Source organism: Solea senegalensis, linkage group LG14, assembly GCF_019176455.1.
Source record: "Solea senegalensis isolate Sse05_10M linkage group LG14, IFAPA_SoseM_1, whole genome shotgun sequence".
NCBI lineage: Eukaryota > Metazoa > Chordata > Actinopteri > Pleuronectiformes > Soleidae > Solea > Solea senegalensis.
The window spans coordinates 6,137,546-6,157,322 of NC_058034.1; the positions used below are offsets into that span (position 1 = coordinate 6,137,546).

Genomic DNA, 19,777 nt, shown 5'->3' on the forward strand with positions numbered 1-19,777 from the left:
GTTGGAAAGATATTGACAGATTCGGGCTTTCCGGTTTAATAACGTGTAAACGAAACGTTCTATAAACATTATATGATCTCTGAGGATCATTTAGAAGCACAAAACGTGTAGCTGTTGTGTTTTCAAAGAAGCGCTGAGAGTGTGAAATACACGCCGAATTCCCCCACATGATGTAAAATACAGTTGCTTCAGAAAATTGGAAAGACTTTACATCATCCAAATGTTTTTTGTATGCCTGGGGATTGTTTTTGTCTTCTGCAAGTGGCAGCCAGTCATAACATCATCCATCAGAATCTGAACTCCGTGTTATGTGATTCAAGTGCAACCATGTTGAGTTTTTGCAACAGGCAGACCAGAAGTACCACTTCTAAAATATTGAGCTCTGGAAACAACACCATTATCAGAGACATTAAAATAAAGTGGTGTAAATAGACCGAACAAAGTCAGCTACAGACTTTTCGCAGGAGGCACATTTATTCCCCTTAAGATCATTTGCTCTCTCGTCATCTTCCTCTTCCTCTCACATATACTTCACACACTGGTGTAGAGAAATTAGTTCAAAATGGAGTGAGAGATAAGGTGACTATAATTAATATTTTTGGTTATTTTCTACACACTCAAATTCCTCAGCTCCACTCCGATCACATACCCTGGTGTATACAGTAGAACACAGTATTTCTGAACCCTAACCCAGCAGAGGAAGCTTGTGTACCACTGGTGGGACACGTACCACAGTTTCATAGCGCTATACCTTATCGTCTGTTTTGCTCTGAATAAGAACATAATTTACAAAAACCACATCATGTGCAATTGAAGAAGACCCGAAACTAGTGGTTGAGGCCTTTAACTCCTCAGGAAAATTCTAATTATAAATTATACTGATGTTATAAATCAAGTTAGAATTTGGCTCATTTGGCTCATTTTGCCATCGACCTCTGTTCAAGCTGAGATCTTGTTGAAAAGTTAGTAAAATGTATCATATAAACCCAGTTTTACTTCTGTGAAATGTGACTGTTCAAGACCACCCTTCATGAACAACTGACTAATGCTCTTTTATATCAGCAGTGTCACCCCATCTGTACAGAAATCTCAGAAATCTCTCTACTTTTCACTCTTACATGGTTTTGAAATTGAGTTCCGTCTCTTAACATAGACCCGCTCGGTAGTTTCAATCTGCGAAAAAGGTTTATATTTAACACCGCTGAGGTAAAGACCTCGTGTCAGCGGTTTTTACCTTCACTAAAGATGGAGAAACGTGAGAGTGAAGTCAGGAATTTGTCATGACATTTACTGTTCTGCCTGTTGTGTGTTGCAGGTTAAAATGGTCCTGGGGAAGCTGTATGAAAACAAGAAAATTGCAAGTGCTACACACAATATTTATGCATACAGGTCAGTAATGTAAGATCTATAATACTAAATATTGCGTTTGCCATGACTTTATAATGCAAGTCATGCCAGAACCTGCAGGGGAGTTGTATAGTGTGTCTCATTAGTGGTGAATAAAATGTGATAAGTTGAGATTTGGGGCCTGGCTGTCTCCTCTAAAGAGCACATTACTGCAATTAAAGGCCAAAAAAGCACTAGAGAAAATGACCGTTTTTTTGACAGCACTGTGTATTATCTGAATATGTGTGTCCTTTTTGTCCTGTTGTGTGTTGGCGTTTTATGAATGCATGCCTGTTTGTTTGTGAGAGTTCTTTTTAAATGTGTGTCTAATGAGGTCGATGTGGAGTCGCTGATGTACTGCCCGGGTGGTCATTACTCACCAGGAGGAGACGCTGACATTTAGACCACCACTTAAAAAACTTTTGTGATGAAGAGGCTGCCGGTGTCACAGCGTCATTCTCTGACCACAAACGTTTCAGAGCTTCACCGCCTAATGCCAAGCTGTCGTGTCTTGTGACTGTTGTAGGATTCACTGTGAGGACAAGCACAGCTTCTTGCAGGATTGCGAGGACGATGGCGAGACAGCTGCAGGAGGGAGATTGCTCCATTTAATGCAGGTTATTATTCGTCACTCACAGAGCGTTTGCATATCATGGGCACATTGTTAATTCTTTTTGTGGCATCCATTTTTATTTTTTTTACACTCTTCAATATTTGACCGCTATCATGGCTTTTATACTTGTATCCCTTTCCGTTTCTGTGGTCATTAAATCTGTAACATGAAAATAAATTACAACCGAAAAGGGGAATTTGATGATTCACCCAAAAAACTAGGTCTCAATGAAGACAAGGCATGTCACCTCATTCAATTTTATTACCATTATATCACCACAAAGGCTGAGCAGTTTCTTTGTCAGTGCACATGGCAGATGGGTACTGTGGCGCTGATGTGGCCTTGATTAAAATGACAAGGCAAATTTTTAGAAATAAAGCCACATATTATCAGTATTAGGATTGCGAAGTGATGATTATTAAGATAGTTGTGACCAAAAAGACAAATCTAATTGTTTTGTCTTTAAAATGGCAGATAATGTGGGTAATTGAAAGTGAACAAAAAATAAAGTTGTCCCCAAGATCCACTCTATGTTTTGACAGTAGAAAAAGGAAAAACAAGCCAATACATTTTCTAAAAATCATCTTTGAATTTCTTTTTACCACATGATATTGTATGGTGAATATAATGAATTGCACATTACTGCACTCACAATTGTGTCCACCTCATATAACGACTGATATTAGGAATACCTAAAAAACACAAAAACTGTTCAACAGAAAATGCAAAATTATCAACGATCAGCTCAAAGGCCTTTCCGCATGGAGTCTGCATGTTCTCCCCGTGTGTGCATGGGTTTTCTCCGGGTTCTCCCATTTCCTCCCACAGTTCAAAAACATGCAATGTGGAGATTATGTAAATTGGACACTCTAAAATGACCATAGGTGTGAGTGTGTGAGTGGATGGTTATCTGGCCCTGTGATGGACTGGCGAAATGTCCAGGGTGTGCTCCACCTATCGCCCTGTGTCAGCTGAGTTTGTCACAGCACCCCCCGCGACCGTCATGTGGAGGATAAAGCGGTAGAAAATGGATGGAATAACAAGCATCATAATAAGTGTGAAGGCACAATGTGTGTGTCTACACACATGTACTCACACACACAAACAAACACAAGGTTCACACAGCTGTCGTTTTAAGGACTCCTCACTGGCTTACATTCATTTGGGCAGCCTAAACAAAGACTTCTCCCTATTTGTAACCATAACCCTAACCTTTAACCTAACCACAATACTTTATGACAAATTTTAGCCCTAAACTTAACCACTTCTCAGAAATTAGGTCCTTACCTCATTAGGACCAGGCTTTGGTCTCCATGAGGACTACAGGTCACGATAAGGTCACTGTATATGCCAGAAAATATCCACAAAGTATTAGACAGCACATTTTCCATATGTTGTCAGATACGAAAATATATCGTCACCATTAACCATGATGTTGAAATAGTTCAGTTTTGAAGGCAGAGCAAAGAAACAATGATTTATCCAATTGTGCGGCTAAAAAGCTCCACACCACTACTATTAACATAATGTGTGAAATCTGTGCCTCTTCAGGGAAATTCAGTCCCACAATAATAATTTCACACAGTTTTTAATCTTTTCATTTCACATATCAAAGACGTACTTGTTACAGGCTTGTGTGGTGTCAGATGGCTCAGTGATTCACACACACAAACACACACACCCACATCGCACTAAAATGTGCTATTGTCCAGAAACTTTGTTTCCCCGTAACATTGTTATTGAAAGGCCAATTTAAGGTTTGAGCGAAAATATGAAATGTGCTGTGAACGGAGCATTTTTTGTGTGGGTCAAACTCATTACCGCAGAGTCATCTCCGAGCTGTTCCAGATGAGGTTCACGACTCCAGTTAAAGTTCATACTCATTCACACTAGTGTGACCCCCTTCTCGAGAAATAAATCAGTGTGAAATAGTGCATTGGATTTTGGGTGTGTGATCTGCTGCACTGAATTCAGATGAATCAAGCTGTCTTTGAATAACACGCTTTTCCTTCCAAAACAGAAGGGAAACAAACACTGCACACTCTTTACGCTAGTTTGCTTAAAGCTCGTCAAAACACCAAAACACTGCTAGTGTTGTTACCCCCCCAGAAGTGAAGTCTATAAACTTTTGATAAACTCAAGTATGAGTAGCCTAAATCATATTTTACACAATGGGTTATTTTAATAATGATATTTCTGCCATAGGAATCATTAATTGTACATTAAATGTGTTTGTAGCCATTTATAACATTGTAGTTCCTTTCAGCTTGTTTTGGTTTTCAGTTTTGACTTGCACAGCTCTCATTAGTGAGCTTTATTATCAGATTTTTAGTAAAAAGCTATTATCTACAGTAATCCAATGTGCAATGCAACCAAAAGTGGGCAGACACAGTTTGTTTGTTACTCGCAGATAACTGGAAAAGATATTTTCACCAGGAAATGGTTGCGACCAAAAACGGAGGTAAAAGAGGTTAAATTTGGAAAATTGCGGGGATTTGTCAAATTGCTAAAAGATATGTTGTTTCATGTTTCCCTGTTGCTTCTTAAAAATCTCAGTCATACATGGCCTTTTTCTGACATGTGGACATAAGAACAGAATAAAAGACGTTCCATCAGGACGGACTCTGCTACTGATTGACCGACTGTAACTGAGTGATAGTATCAGGTCCTCTGTCTTCTTCCCGAGTAACACACTGATTAATTCTCTACTTGGGACACTCTCCACTTGATCTATTCTTCTCTAATCTTAATCTTCCCTCCACAACTTTCCTCCCGTGTCCTCATTTAGATTTATGCTTTCATATGTCAGATGATGAATAAAAGAAGGACCTGATTAAGAGTGTGCGCAGCCTTAAAATTACAGATTGATTCTCCTTCTTGGTGTAGCAGTGCAGTGTGCTACTTTTAAGTTAAAGGAGAGGTCTGGCAATACATTTATTCCCATGTTCAGTTGAGAGAATAAACACTCAGAATTCCTTATCGCAGCTACAGTTGGAGCAGGGTCCTCAGCTCTGGCTTTTATACTGTTCATCTTATTTTAAATCTAATCGTAATGGGTGTTTCTTCTCTCTATATGTCATGGTTTGGATAAAAATCCTTATCATGTCTCTGTCTGCTCCTGTATTCCCTCCATGTCGGGATGCATAAAGTACCTAAAAGGGTAGTTTATATATAATTTCCTTACCAGGAAATTACTTTGGTAGAAGTTGAAGTCACTTTTAATAATATTACTTAAGTAAAAGTCTTGTCTGATATAAGATGTACTTATGTACATCTTATCTTATCATCTTATGTACTTAAGTAAAAGTATTAAAAAAAAAGTGAGGAGGTTAAGGTTGAACCATGGTAGCTCAGTGAATTTGGGTGAGTTGTCTTTCAGCTGAAAGGTTGTGGGTTCAATTCTTGGCTCTGCTAGTCTATATGTGTCCTTGAGCAAGACACTTAACCCCCATGTTGAAGTGTGTGAATGGGTGAATGGCAAAACTATGGTGTAAAGCAGCTCATCAAGATTAGAAAAGCTCTCTATAAACACAGACCACTACAAACTCTTCTTCCTCTGATTTGATTTGGTAGTAATGAGTAACAAAGATAGTTAGAGAAAATGTAGCTAGAAATACAAATGACAAAGTAAAGTACAGATACATGAAGTGTTACAACACTGTGAATAAAGATAATATTGTTGGTTGACCAAACTTCAGGCCAAGTGACAACCCATCAGGTTGAGACCATTACCTCCTCTGGAAAATGTTGTAAATCAAGTGAGAATTAGTCTTGTTTTCCCAAAGAATTCTATTTAATTGAAGTTCATTTTGTGACCAGCAGAGTCACCGCGTGGTGGATATTCAGTATATTTGCAGTTCCGCATCGTGTCCTTGGAAGAACCGCAAGACTATGTCCACTTTACACATACAGTCTATGCTTCCAACTCAAAGCACTAAGGGATTTATTAAGTGGAACCCATCACACACATTGAGGTTATTTATTTATTTATAACACCACTTTGTCAATGATGGGTGCAAAGGATTACGAAGATGTGAATTAAATTTTCCCTTTGATCGGGTTTAACATAATACATATTATCAGACGAGCTGAAACACTTTTGCTGTAACTGTCTCTTAATGGCGGCCATTTTGTAACATCTTCAGTCGGTTCGAGGATTATATTTTTACATCGGATGACTTTATATTTCTGGCATCTGAGTCAGTTGCACGTAATGAAGATTCATCCATCACATCGCATCTGGTGTGAAATATTTGGCTGCTTGAGAATGACTGTCATGGAAGGGTGTTTATTGTTTTTTCCTTTTCCTTTCCCTTTCCTTTCTCTCGCAAATTCACACTCATTTCTTATGTACTACGTGTGTCTCTCACCACAGATTTTGGATGTGCGTAATGTCATGGTGGTCGTGTCTCGATGGTACGGAGGCATTTTGTTGGGTCCCGACCGCTTCAAACACATCAACAATTGTGCGAGAAACATCCTGGTGGAGGAGGGATACACTCCTTCCTTGGTGAGATATTATCTGCTCCTCATACATTTCCTCTGACACATCATCAGTCATATTTGACTTTGCTCTCAAGTTTTCTAATGCAGACGCTTAAAACCTCAGAGTATCTTGTAATTTAATTGTCTTGCAACCTGACGCTCCTCCAAACTGATGTTTTGATTTTTCCTTTCCAAAAAAAAAAGGTATTTCAACACCAGCGTCAGACATATAAAATACATTCAGTTATAATAACAGGTACAAAATGTCAAATTAATGCTGACAACATAACATAACATAACAAGGGGCTTATCAATTTCCTCGATGGCCTTAAAAGAATAAGCTGATCTGTGCAAAGACAGATCTGTGTTTAAGGACGCTACAATCCCCCACAGAAGCAGATCTTGCAGATCTGTCCATTTGCTCACTGCAGAGATGAACAAAGTTCTTCAGCAGTGAGGGAGCAGAATTGTGGCTTGTTGTATGCACTTATCACATTTCTGAGTACAATATGTACAAAATGTATGTCACAATGATGATAGTGCTGGGATTTCCTGTCCAGGCTTGTTAATAAAGACTTGTTTGCCTGTGACCAACACAATATGCTATAATGATAACATTTACATATATACTGTATTTCATCAGCTGCTAATGAGTTCCAAATATGTTCAAATTGGCTTTATTATATTTCTGCACATGGCACATTTTATGACAAATGGCTGATTAGATGTTTGTGTTAACAGGCAACAGACCAGGTGTACCTAATAAAATGGCTGCAAAGTGTTGTGTAAGGCTATTGTAAGGCTATGGAGAGTCCATTGGCCTTGCTTTTGATTCCCATTGTCACTTTCTAGTCATATTAGGAATATTGGTTCATTTGAAGTGTCTAGTTTTCACATGTTCTGGAGATCAAACACTTTCTCCTCGCTCTCACCGGCCTGAAGTTAGGTTCAGACTGCTTTGAAGTTGTCTTTGTGTTCCGAGAAGTTATTCCATTGCTAACATGATCAACCCTTTGAGCTGCTGCCACAGATAGATTAAAGGTACTGTGAACCCTTCTCGTAAAAGTGTCCGACTTCAAAACCCCGTCAGTCCAGTGTAAAAATCCACACTTGATTTCAGTCTCATCCCGACAGCAAAGGCTCTGTTTCCCCCCGAAGGCAACATCTGCAGAGCTAAGTAGACTGCTTGTGAATGAATGGACTCGCATACAAAGAGACTTGTTTCCACTTCATGAAAGAAAATGTGCAATTGCAGTTTAAGGACAAAACAGCTTTTTTTTTTGCTTTTTTGACAAAACACGGTGCAGTCATTCAGACCAGATATATTTCTATAATAGAACAACAAAAGACAGTTGTGTGACGTGTAAAGTTTAAGTTAAGATCCAATTCTAGATTGAATATCTTATAAATGTCCTTCTATTTTCAGCAGTGGAGGCACAATCAGGTATTTACCTAAGTCACAAGGATCCATTCATTCTTTCTCTACCGCTTATTCTCCACATGAGGGCTGTGGGAGAGCTGGAGCCAATCCCAACTGACATAGGGCAAAAGTCAGGGTACAACCCCAGTCTCAGTCCGTGATGAGTCTGGGGAAAATGTGTCTGCACAATTCCAGACAATCCATTCTCGAGCCATTTTCTGTGAGAATCTAAGGGGAGAGAAACTAAAATGAGAAGTAAGGAATCAAACTGAGAATGATGCAGGTCAACGTTCACTGTGTTAAATTCTTCAGAAGGGACTGACAGGGTTTCTCTAGAGCTAGAAAAAGCGCTTTGAGAATGCAAACCTCTGCCAAGGCTGCTCAGTTTCAAACAATCTGAGAGAGTGAGAGGGAGTGTGAGGATGAATGAGGTCAGAAAGGTAGGAGGGGAAAAGATTGTGGAGAGTTTTGAAGGTGAGCAGGAGGATTTTTTATTGTATTCGGTGTGTGACAGGGAGCTAGTGAGGTTGTTGGAGGATGGTGGTGATGTGCTCTATGTAGGAGGTTCTACTGATGATGCGGGCAGCTGAGTTTTGGACCAGTTGTTGCTTTTGGAGGGATTTGTATGGAAGACCAAAGAGAGAGTTGCAGTAATCAATCACCAGTGCATGGACGAGGATGCTGGTGCTGTGGGTGTGACTGAGGGGCGGAGACAATTGACATTACGGAGGTGGTAGTAAGCAGACCGAGTGGCGTTATTGATGTGGGCAGTGCAGGAAAGTATACCATCGAGGACGACACCCAGACTCTTTACCTAAGGGGAAGGAGGAACAGTGGAGTTACCGATGGTCAGAGTGTGGATTTTGTATCGATGAGTACGACCACAGTTTTATTGTTGTTTAGTGTGAGGAAGTTAGGAGCATTGGACTTCCTCTAAGTAGTGGGAGAGTGGAAGTGGGCCTGGTGGAGACATAGAGCTGGGTGTCATCTGCATATCAATGAAAAGAGATGTTACATTTTCTGAAAATATGGCCGAGGGGAAGGAGATAGATAATGAATAGGAGGGGTCCCAGGTTAGAGCCCTGGAGAACACCACATGTGACTGGGAAGGCTTGGGATCTGTAGTGCTTGATTTGAACAAAGTGGGAAAGGTCGGAAAGATAGGAAGTGAACCAGGTGAGACAGGTGCCGGAGAAACCGAGTGGAGTGAGACTGTCCAGGAGGATAGGATGAGAGATGGTGTCAGTTGCTGCAGTGAGATCTAGGAGGATGAGGATGGTGAAGAGTCCAGAGTCAGCCGCCTGCAGGAGGTTGTTAGTGATTGGACAGGATGTATTGTACTTAAAGCAATGCTGTATCTCATATAGATTCCAGATAAGTTAAGATAAGCGATACAAACAGTCCAATAATTCTGTGGAACACACGATAGATCAAGTCTGTGAATATTTGCATGCGTAAGGAGAAAACGAGCTGAACCATTTGGTTTTACACTGGATCACATGAGAGGAAAGGCTGCTGCTTGTTCAATGAGTTGCTTATTTGATGCAATAACAAAGCGACTTCCTGTTGGCTGAAACTATGAGAAAGTTTAGAGCTCAAAACTATATAATGAATAATGTGGCTGTATAAAAATGAATGTTCTATCATCCCGCTGTATTTCGGAGAATTATCATCCATGCTTGTTTCGTTTCCAGACAAGCTGTCAATGTGTTTGGAGTTCTGTGCGTTGGCAGCTTTGGTTGTTGATAATAATAAGCAGTGGCTGTATTGTAAGAGTACTTGCAAATGCAGTGTTTGATGCAGTTACTTGAACACATTAAAACAGTATGGTGCATGCCAATCAGTGCATTGCATTGCTGTAAATTACATTTCCTAGTTGTTGCAGAAAGAAAAAAAACTCAGCAGGAGTTCAGACAAAAAAGGTGTCCGTCAAAAACGTCATGTGCCGAAAAATAGCATATAAATGTGAAGCGTGGTGAAGGGTTTGGTACATTAATTGGAGTACTAATTTAACATAATTATGAATCTGTTCATTTTCCCCATGTTTCACAGGATGAGACCACAAGATCAGGAGCAAAACCCAGAAGGCCAAAAAGCAAGAAGACAAAGTGAATTTCAAAAGAAAAGAAAAAGAAAAAGAAGTTTACAGTTAGTTTCTTTTTAATTAGTTTGATTTTAAAGGATTCAAGTGCATTTAATAGATGAAAACAGTGGTAATTTGCTATAACAAATAATTTATTTGAAATACTGATTCAAATGTTTATTTTAAATTATTATTGTTATTATCGTCACAGTGAATCACATCACATTCGATATTTTTCCATTAAGTCAATCAAACTAGAGTGATTTGAGCACGAACTGTGATTTTGATCGAAGCAAAATTGTGTTGCTTTACATCCATTACTCTTACAAAGGGGTTATTGAGCCATTTTAAACAACACAGTTATCACACGCATGAATGAATGGTTTCGTTGAGGAGGAGACAAATGACAATTTTCCCCATTCATTTTAAATTCTCACTCCGATCTCTCATCATGCTGTCTGTCATGTTGTTGATGCAACGCTCGCTCTGCAGCTGAATCTGCATCTTAATAATCTTCAAACAAGTCATTCAGGGTTTCTGAGAAAATAAAATCAGACATCACAAACCAACAGAGTCTTATGTACAGACATAATTCACATCTATTTTTTTTTCCTCCGGTGTGTTTGACACTCCCTTAAATGCTGTATTTATGGGTGTTTTTTCACACTTCCCTTAGAGCGTTTTCCTCACACTTGCTCCTGTCGAGTTTCACCGCAACTCTTCCTTTTGGTGTCAATCAATTCCTGGAAAGACACGATTTGCATATTCACCACTCCAGGGTTGACTGTGGGCAGCAGAGGACTACTTTCTAAAAATATCCAGGGCTCATCTATGCCACTTGGCCTTTTGGTTTCTACTGCCACAGCCAGACTTTTTATTGTATTGTCATGTAGAAACTGTTGACTTTTATCTGGGCTTAGCATCTTCAGGGAATAACTGAAAGTGTGAAGAAGAGGGGGTAATTTATTTGAATTTTAACACTGTGGCTCCTCGGAATTCCTCCATGTCTGTGTACAAAGCTGCCTGCTCATTTCAGCCATTCATAGTAATTACAGCTAATTCACTCAGCAGAGAGTAGTTTCTCCCTGACAAGCTGTCATCACACTGAACCCATCATCTCAGCCCTTAATCATATTTTAAAGAGGCTTGTGGAGAACTTGTGCAGCTGAATTAACACTCTAGGATGAGGAGAACAGCCAGACTACTATGATTCCATTCATACAGCTGTTCTTGCTGCTGATTGTGACACACACCAGGGGGGCACTTTGGTAAAGCTTGGTTTAAATTTGGATTAAGCTTGGATTAAATGTACAATATGTAAAATCGGCCACTAGTGTCTCTCAAAACTCCTAGTTTGATGATGTTTTCTCCTTTGCGAGCAAAGAGTAGTAGTATTAGTGACGGACACACACGGTTAAAATGAATAACAAAAGACAACACACTGGTAGGTTTAGAGTGCAGAATGTTTCCTTACACTTTTTCATAGGAAGTTTGTCCCGGAAGTTGTAGTAGAGATTGTTAAGCAGATTTGATATTAAATGGCAAAATATGAATTTCTATCATTTTAAATGGTGTTGGCTAATGCACACTATCAACAAAATGTATAGCATTAGTCTTATGGTTTTTAGGCAGAGCATGTGCAGCAGAATCAACTCTGAGGTGAGTCTGAGGTCACATGGCTCCTAAACCTTACAATTAGTGTGTAATACTGTGTCACAGAATTGAACTAAAGACAAAAAAAGGGTGGAAAATATTGTAAAATTAGAAACTCATTGTAAATTACAAACTCTTTGTGCCCAGTAAATCCGTGACAGTCAGACCACAGAGAGAGAGAGAGAGAGCATTCCTATTGGCTGTGCCATTACAACTGCATACACCTGCACAACAGGCTACAGTGCAAAGAAACTAAAAGATACTCAGACAATAGTTGCAATAAACTTGTGTCATTAGATTACCTGTTGTCATCTAAAATAAGTAATACAAATATAATGACAATTGGAGAAAATCTAGAGCTGCAACTAACGATTATTTTCATAATCGATTAATCTGTCGATTTGTCTCAGTAATGGAAATGTATCATAATCCACTTTTTAAATTCCTTTTTACTTGTGTGTGTATTTTTCCTTTTCTGTCTATCAAATGATGACTCGTGGCTTATTTCATCTCAGCTTCATGCGCCTGGACCACTTCAGACCCTGACATCAGTCTTTGATCATTTGCGGGGCGGACAAAAAAGGAATATGTAAAGTTACAGAAATCACAGTTTGAAAAAAAACACGACAACCGGAAATGGATTCACTTTTGTCTCAGAAAACAACTTTAACAGATACATTTGTGTGATTGTGGACAAGTGAGGCAGATCGTGCTCTTATGTTTTAGCTGTTTCACATTATAACACATGTTGGCTTTAAATATCAATTGTAAAGCAAACGAAAACTTTCTCCGTTGTGGAAACATGGGTGCAAATTGCTCCTAAAATAAAATGATTTCTGGGGAGAATATGTATAATCCTAATAGAGATATTGGGACATGAGATACTTAGCAATGCTGAATAATTATCCTTTTGTATTTCTAAATAAAAAGCCATATATTTGTGAAATATCATACTAGCTATAAAATAATAAAATGATTACATCATCCACCCAATCAAACGCCAATGTTTCAATACAACTGTATGAACAAACGTTTGTTTGTATATTCACTACTAGGTACTACATAAAAACACAAACGAATATTGACTCTTGAGGTCACAAAAACAGATAGAGTTTTATTTTGAAATTATGACCGGACATAGCGCTAATTTTTTACTCTAGTCGTCTTGACGCGTGTGTGACAAAAGCAGCGTGAGCGCCGCGATGCGCGCACATGCAAAACCAAAAATCCAGACTGACAGAAGGGACAGAGGGAACATACACTTCTCATCACTTGTTATCAAAAGAACAGATTTAACTTCTTCACTCTGCCGTTAATGAACAAAACGCAAACGATGACGATTCGGAAAAAGTGTTCCTTGTTTAATTCCAGGTTCTCAGTCATGTTTGACTCCTTGGCAAAGTGGAGCGGGAGGTCTGGGGACGCAGGTGGACTTGGTCCTTGTGTCTGCACGGTGATTTTGGCTTTGCACTAACAATGGGCGCTCACATTCTGGAGTCCAACTCCAGCGGCAACTTGACTCCTGCGGTGTCGGAGGCTGGGGGTGCGCTCCCCGGCTACCTGGCGGTGATGCTCCCGGTCCTCATGGTGACCCTGGTCGTGGTTGTGGTGGCCGGGAACGCGCTGGTCATCATGGCTTTTGTTGTGGATAAAACCTTGAGGACTCAGAGCAACTACTTCTTCCTGAACCTGGCAATATCTGATTTTCTCGTGGGTGAGTTGGTGCAGACGCTCCTCTTTGTGTCTCCCTCTGTTAGTGCGCACAAATTCAGCTTTTGTTCTCGTCTGTGAATGAAAACCATTGGCATGCTTCTTTTTTTTTTTCGAGTGTGCACTCCCCAAAACACGTTGCGATTTTCCTACATTATAATTACAGTGAGTCACTAATGTGCAGTTGCTTGTTCATGGTGACCTTCTTGTCCTCGTGGTGCAGTACCGTGGAGTATTGTGCATAAGTCCCTCTATTTGAATTTTATGCTGCACTCACCCCCGTCCCTGTGCTGCTCTTGTCTGCAGCATTGGAAACAATTACAGCCTACACTTTAATGAAACAACCAATGCTTTTCCAAAATATCTCTGGACTTATTCTCTCTGCAGGAGGTTTTCGTCATGGAAACAGGCAGCATCCAAATATTTTTCATGACCACATGTAATGGGTGTCACTTGCAGGCAGTCTGCAGAGATGATGATGTGCATACCATATGTGTACTTGGTTTAAACCATCATGCAGAATGTGTGTGTGTGTGTGTGTGTGTGTGTGTGTTTCTATTCCAGGTGCCTTCTGTATCCCAGTGTACATCCCGTACAATCTGACAGGCCGATGGATGCTGGGTAAGGGTCTCTGCAAGGTGTGGCTGATCATGGACTACCTGCTCTGCACAGCATCAGTCTTCAACATTGTCCTCATTAGTTATGACCGCTTCCTGTCAGTCACAAGGGCTGTAAGTACAGGCTGTGGAAGTGCTCGTTATTGAACACACACACACACACGCACAGACACGCACCGCTACACGGCAGCCAAAAATCTTTCACCTCCAGCGACAGTTTGCCCTGCACATAGAGGACATTTACATTCAAGTATGTCTGTTTCAAATCAATGATTCTGTCCCGCTTAGTCCAAGGCACAACTTGAACTGTCTGGTTAATCTTGTCAGTAAATATTGTCCGTTCAAACATGAGCTGTCAGCTCTCGAGCATATGGACAGGATTACAGTAAATGGGCACATTACTTCCTGAATAGTGCACTACACTCACTGTCGCCATGTCAGTCCTGATAAGTTGCTACAAGTGTATTTCTATAATTAGTATAATTAGTGTAAATAAACACCTTTTTAATGCTTATGTTTCTAATAAAAATTATACATGTATTAATCCGGTTTTTATTAACACTTAACAACTTAATTTATCCTTATACGGAAAAAATGGCCTATTGAACTGCTTATCAAAGATCATAAAATGAAGTGTGGGGTCCTTAAAAATTCCACAATCCATAGGCCACACCCCTCTCTAATAATAGTGTCTGCCAAAAAAGAAAATTACCATTAACGGTGACAAGTGAGGATGACTAATAGTAATGATTTTCTCGTAATGTAACTTTTCATTTTGTCATGAAATGTCAGGAACAAACAGCTGCTCGTTGAGCAGGTGTCTATTTAAAATTCACTGTAATAATAACTGTCCTTTCAATCTCAAGAAAACCATAAAGCACACGTAGCAGATGGAGAGAAAGACACCCGAGGCTCTGTGACCAAAACGTCTCCCTCAGCAGCAGACATTTTGGATTTTCACACTTAATTCCCAGGCCTGAATGAGGAAATAGTCTTTTCTCCATTTCTCTGATTGTTTTCTTTCTTCGTCCACAGATTTATTATTGCTTGTCTCGTTCAGTCAATGTTGACTTGTCAGTTTTGCAGTGTAGATTATTTGACATTACTATTTTTTGCTCTGTCCATTTGTTCAGCAGTTGCTTTCTTTTTTTTCAGCTCAGTGTTTTACATTTCTTCACTCCGTTGTTCTTATAATTTCCCTTTATCTGTCATAATTATTATATCTTTGAGTTTTTTAAAACTTTTTTTTGGTCTATATTCATCTTTATTTTCACGTTTGCCCTGAGTTGCAACATTTTGGTTTTAAACGCATTAACCATGAATTTCTTAAAGATTTATTTATTTATTTTTGGAGTGCCTCTGATGTCTTTCTTTCGATTGCTACTCATCTAGAGCTGCAACTCACGATTATTTTCATAATCGCTTAATATGTCGATTATTTTCACGATTAATCGAGTAATCCCTTGGTCCATAGAATATCAGAAAAAACATGTTGATCAGTGTTTGTCAAACCTGGAAATGATGCTGTTCTCAAATGTCTTGTTTTGTCCACAAACCAAAATGATTCAGTTTTTTTGTTTTAAGCATGAAAAAAGCTTCAAACCGATGAACCGAGTAATTGTTTCAGCTCTACGCTTGTCCTTTATAGACATTCACGGAAGATTGCAGGGGTTACTCTGAAATTCTGAAATATTAATTAATGTTTTTGTACTAATGAATAAAACTGCTGATGTTGATTCTGAAGAGACCACTGAATTAGAAAATAATTTTTCACAGGTCCACCTTCAAAAATGTCCCAGATATTTCACATTTGGTTCGAGGTTTTCTCTCTTCGTCTTTTTTGAAGGTGTAGGTCATAGCAGAAGTGTGTGTCTGGTGAACGATGAAAAGAAAGATGAAAGATGCTATTTGGGGTGCATCATGGGAAATGTAGGATGTGAGGTTTCTTTGGAGGACTGATGCTAGAATGTAACATTTACGCAATCTCTGCCGCTGCTGTTTGATTTCAGAATCCTTTGGCTGGAGTTAGTGAATCTTTAAAGAGGCTCATAACACACAACCACATTTTAAGCTTAAAGGTACAGTGTGTAAAATGTATAAGTTGCAGGTTCCAGCTGAATATTAGCGACCTCACCACACTGCTGGAGAACCTTCAGTTAACAGCAAGAGTATAATTATGTCATATATCATTTCTACAAACTTTTACGCACTGGACCTTTAAGATCTCTCAGACAACACATTCATTTGTGCTTGAGTGTAATTCAATTTCAAGTGTTTCATGTAGATCATCTTTATGTCTGCAAACCCAGTGTTGTTTTCATTTCATTTAGTAGACCCCCAGTTTACATAAGAGCTTTATTTACTCTCACTTTACCAAACAGTGTGTTGTAATTAAACCATTTTGCTTGTGGCTGCTCACTGGATCTCAGTATAATTTATTTTTGGTCAATTGTGAGCAGGATTGCTGTAATTAAAAATGGAAATGAGGCTCTGCCTTTGTACTGAACTCTACTGAAGATTGTGTCAAGAATATGGCTCTGTTTTTTACTGACACTAAAATGCATATAATTTAACTTTGGCAGAGTTCCCACGGGTCCTTGAAATCCTTAATAGTTGAATGCCCTAAATAGACATATTTAGAAAGTGCTTGAATTCTGGGCACGATAGGTTAAGTTGATATTTAGGTCTCCCGATGCTGATGTGCCCGTGTTTGTTACGTGGATGTGAGAATGTGTGCAGAACTGTGAGCGAGTAACGTTCAGCAGAGCAGTCACTTGTCCAGATGCAGAGTGTGCTGCAAATCCATAAAAGTGGACACCATCTGGATCCTGAATTTGAGGATTATTGGTCCTGGAAAGTAATTGAAAAGTACTTGAATTTGATGTCAGCCAAGGTGTGGGAACCCTGACTTTGGTCACATTAACTGGCCTGGGATTGCATAGGGGCATTATTAACAGTCACAGATTACAATGTCTGTGATTATAAAGCTTTTTTTTTTCCTTAGATTTAGCTTTGAACGAACCTTTCCACATACATGTAGGCTGCAGCCATCTTGGGTCTTCATAGACTCTGCTCTGTCTGTCTGTCATTATTTCGAACCCGCCCCAATTTTGTCGAATGATTGTGATTGGTCCAACCTGTTTCGACACAGATGGAAATTCTAATGAATGGGACTGTGTCCACATCCATCTGTCAGAGTGAATAAACATGAGCTTGCTGACTGTGTCATGCTAATTGGCACACACCATTGTCTCATACTGACAGACCTAGCTCAGAGACATTTGATGATAATGTGGCAAAAAAAAAAAAAGGCAAACCGATGGTAAATAGATGAGCCCTGGTAAACATTAAGAGTTAAGATTAAAAAATGGAGCGTGTGAGAAGTGAATAAGCGACAGGTGATGTGGTGAATGTGGCAAGAGCCTGAGACGTCAGTTTGACTTAGAGCGAGGAAGAGACACAGAGTGGGAGCAATTTGCGAACTTGCCTGTTAATGTTGTGCATGAGCAGCTGTGGGTGTTAGAATTGTAACAGATAGTTAAAGCTGCATTACTGTGAGTCACACTCCTGCCTCTCTTTTGGCACAGGTTAAATACAGAGCACAAAGAAACATGACCCGCCAGGCTGTGATCAAGATGGTGTTGGTGTGGGTGCTGGCCTTCCTCCTCTACGGCCCCGCCATCATCTTCTGGGAGGCTATTGTCGGTCAGAGTATCGTTCCGGCCCACGAGTGCTACGCAGAGTTTTATTTCACCTGGTACTTTCTGCTAAGTGCCTCGACCTTCGAGTTCTTCACCCCCTTCGTGTCGGTGGCCTTTTTCAACCTTAGTATTTACCTGAACATCCACCGCAGGAACAAGAACAGTGGTGCCTGTGCTGAAGACGATGTCAAGACGCAGGCGAACAATAAGAAGCACGGAGACGGAGCAGCCTTGGCTGTGTTTTTTGTCAAAACTCGGAAGGTGTCGTGCAGTGAGCCCACGGCGATCTCTGCAGTTATCGAGGACGACGATGTCCTTTCCCCTTCTTTCAGTGGGGAGCCAAACACCAGTCAGTTATTCCTGCAGAGGGAGAGGTTTTCCCCGAACAGAAAAAACTCCAGGCTGTTTGAGCACTCAGCCTCCTGTATGGCACCTGGTCGTAAGACACACGGTTCTAGACTTTCCCGAGACAAAAAAATAGCCAAATCTCTTGCCATTATTGTCTGCACTTTTGGGATTTGCTGGGCTCCTTACACTCTACTGATGATTATCCGCGCTGCATGTAGTGGTGACTGTGTGGGGGACCACTGGTACGAGGTAACATTCTGGCTTCTGTGGTTGAACTCGGCCATCAACCCGTTTTTGTACCCTCTGTGCCACAGCAGCTTTCGAAGGGCTTTCTCAAAGATACTGTGTCCTAAAAGACAATCGGTGCAGCCTCAGATTGAGGCTCAGTCGTGCTGAGATGAACTCAGCCGCACTTTCATGCTTAATGAATGCAGTCAGACACTGTAGAAATCCATGTACTGTTCTTCCATAAAAACAAGACAAGTGTTTGCATATATGTGATGGTGGTCTCAGCATGTCTGACAGCAATATGACCATATAGAATGAGAGAACATCAGTGGACAATTGTGGCACCTGTACAGACTTGTCCTTTATTGAAACAGTTTTGAACACACGCTAACCTTCACGGACAATCTGTGTTATGCGAGTTCTTAAATCACGGTTGGTCTGAAGTAAAGCACAACCCAATGCAACAACGGCCTCAACAGATTCAGATTCATCCAGTTTTATTTACTGCTGTTTCTAAAGAATCTGCTGTTTCTATTTAATGTTTATTTTATGTAAAAGAGGGAGTTCAAGGTCTTCTCTTCATGTATAATATTACATAACCTTCCTACGACACCTTTTTTGATTTAGAATTTCAATTAGCAAAGCAAGGCACATGTTTAAGAATAATGGTTTTCAAAATCGAGTTGCTTTTTTTTAAAAATCATGCAGCAATAGAAAGTGATACAGCAACAAATGAGGAGTCTTCAGTTCAAAACAAACGAGCAGAGGAGAATATCCAGTGATTGTTCACTGAATACAGAGTGTACTCATTAAGTATGGTGATGTTTTCTTTCATTATTTACTATTTACTATTTACACAGTGTGTGAGTGGCAGAGTGAAGGAGCTAGAATCTGCCATTACTGAATGTGCACTTAATTTCTTGTTTATGTTGGAAATGTACAGCACTATGAAAAGGGAGCAGCACTGACACTTTTGTATGTTAATGTCTGTGCCAAGCTAATTGGTTGTGTCCTTTAAATGCAAGTATTTATTCAGACTTGACTTTGTTTGTAATACTTTAATACTTTGTATGTAGGCTATGAATGTGTTGGTGTAAGTAGCCAAATTATAGAATAAACACAGAGTGCTTACAACCTTATTTGTAAGTGTACATGTTATTGAGGGGAAATAATGTTATCTTAATTACTGTTTCAATGACTGAAAACAACACAACACAACACCCTGAAGCTCCCATTTTCCTTCTTGTTACTGTTGATTTTAGGATTGAGAGGATGATGGATCTCTACTGTAGATGTAGCTTAAAGCTGCAGTACATATTTTTTCTTCTTTTTTTCATTACGTTAAGATTTTCATGAGCAGAAACGATGTAAAAGGATTTGTATGGTGTGCCCTTCATCTAAAAAAGGGGCTTAGTCAAGCATGTGTCTGGGTGGATGGGGCAAGAAGCATTTATCCTGACACACTAATGGGTATTTTTGTGGGGGAGAGTTCACGTCCAGAACCTTTCACGGGCCTTCTTTGTGTTATTGGTT

At 39.8% G+C, this 19,777-nt stretch overlaps 1 protein-coding gene across 2 annotated transcripts; it reads left to right on the plus strand.

The window, feature by feature from the left end:
* The first annotated feature begins 1,920 nt into the window (after positions 1-1,920).
* LOC122780895 (histamine H3 receptor) lies at positions 1,921-19,383 on the plus strand. 2 transcript variants are annotated; one of them, XM_044044286.1, is made up of 5 exons: positions 1,921-2,003; positions 6,375-6,509; positions 9,957-13,354; positions 13,915-14,081; positions 17,555-19,383. In XM_044044286.1, exons 3-5 carry the CDS (start codon positions 13,117-13,119, stop codon positions 18,410-18,412), a joined length of 1,263 nt encoding a protein of 420 aa, XP_043900221.1. In that variant the 5' UTR covers positions 1,921-2,003; positions 6,375-6,509; positions 9,957-13,116; the 3' UTR covers positions 18,413-19,383. The 2 variants fall into 2 exon arrangements, with proteins under 2 accessions (XP_043900221.1, XP_043900222.1); XM_044044287.1 differs by lacking the exon at positions 9,957-13,354 and having other exon boundaries at positions 1,939-2,003.
* The last annotated feature ends 394 nt before the right edge of the window (positions 19,384-19,777 follow it).

Coding starts and splice junctions, on each gene's coding strand:
- LOC122780895 (XM_044044286.1), top strand. CDS start 13,117: ATGGGCGCTCACATTCTGGAGTCCAACTCCAGCGGCAACTTGACTCCT. Junction 13,355..13,914: donor AATATCTGATTTTCTCGTGG/GTGAGTTGGTGC, acceptor TTTCTATTCCAG/GTGCCTTCTGTATCCCAGTG. Junction 14,082..17,554: donor TCCTGTCAGTCACAAGGGCT/GTAAGTACAGGC, acceptor CTTTTGGCACAG/GTTAAATACAGAGCACAAAG.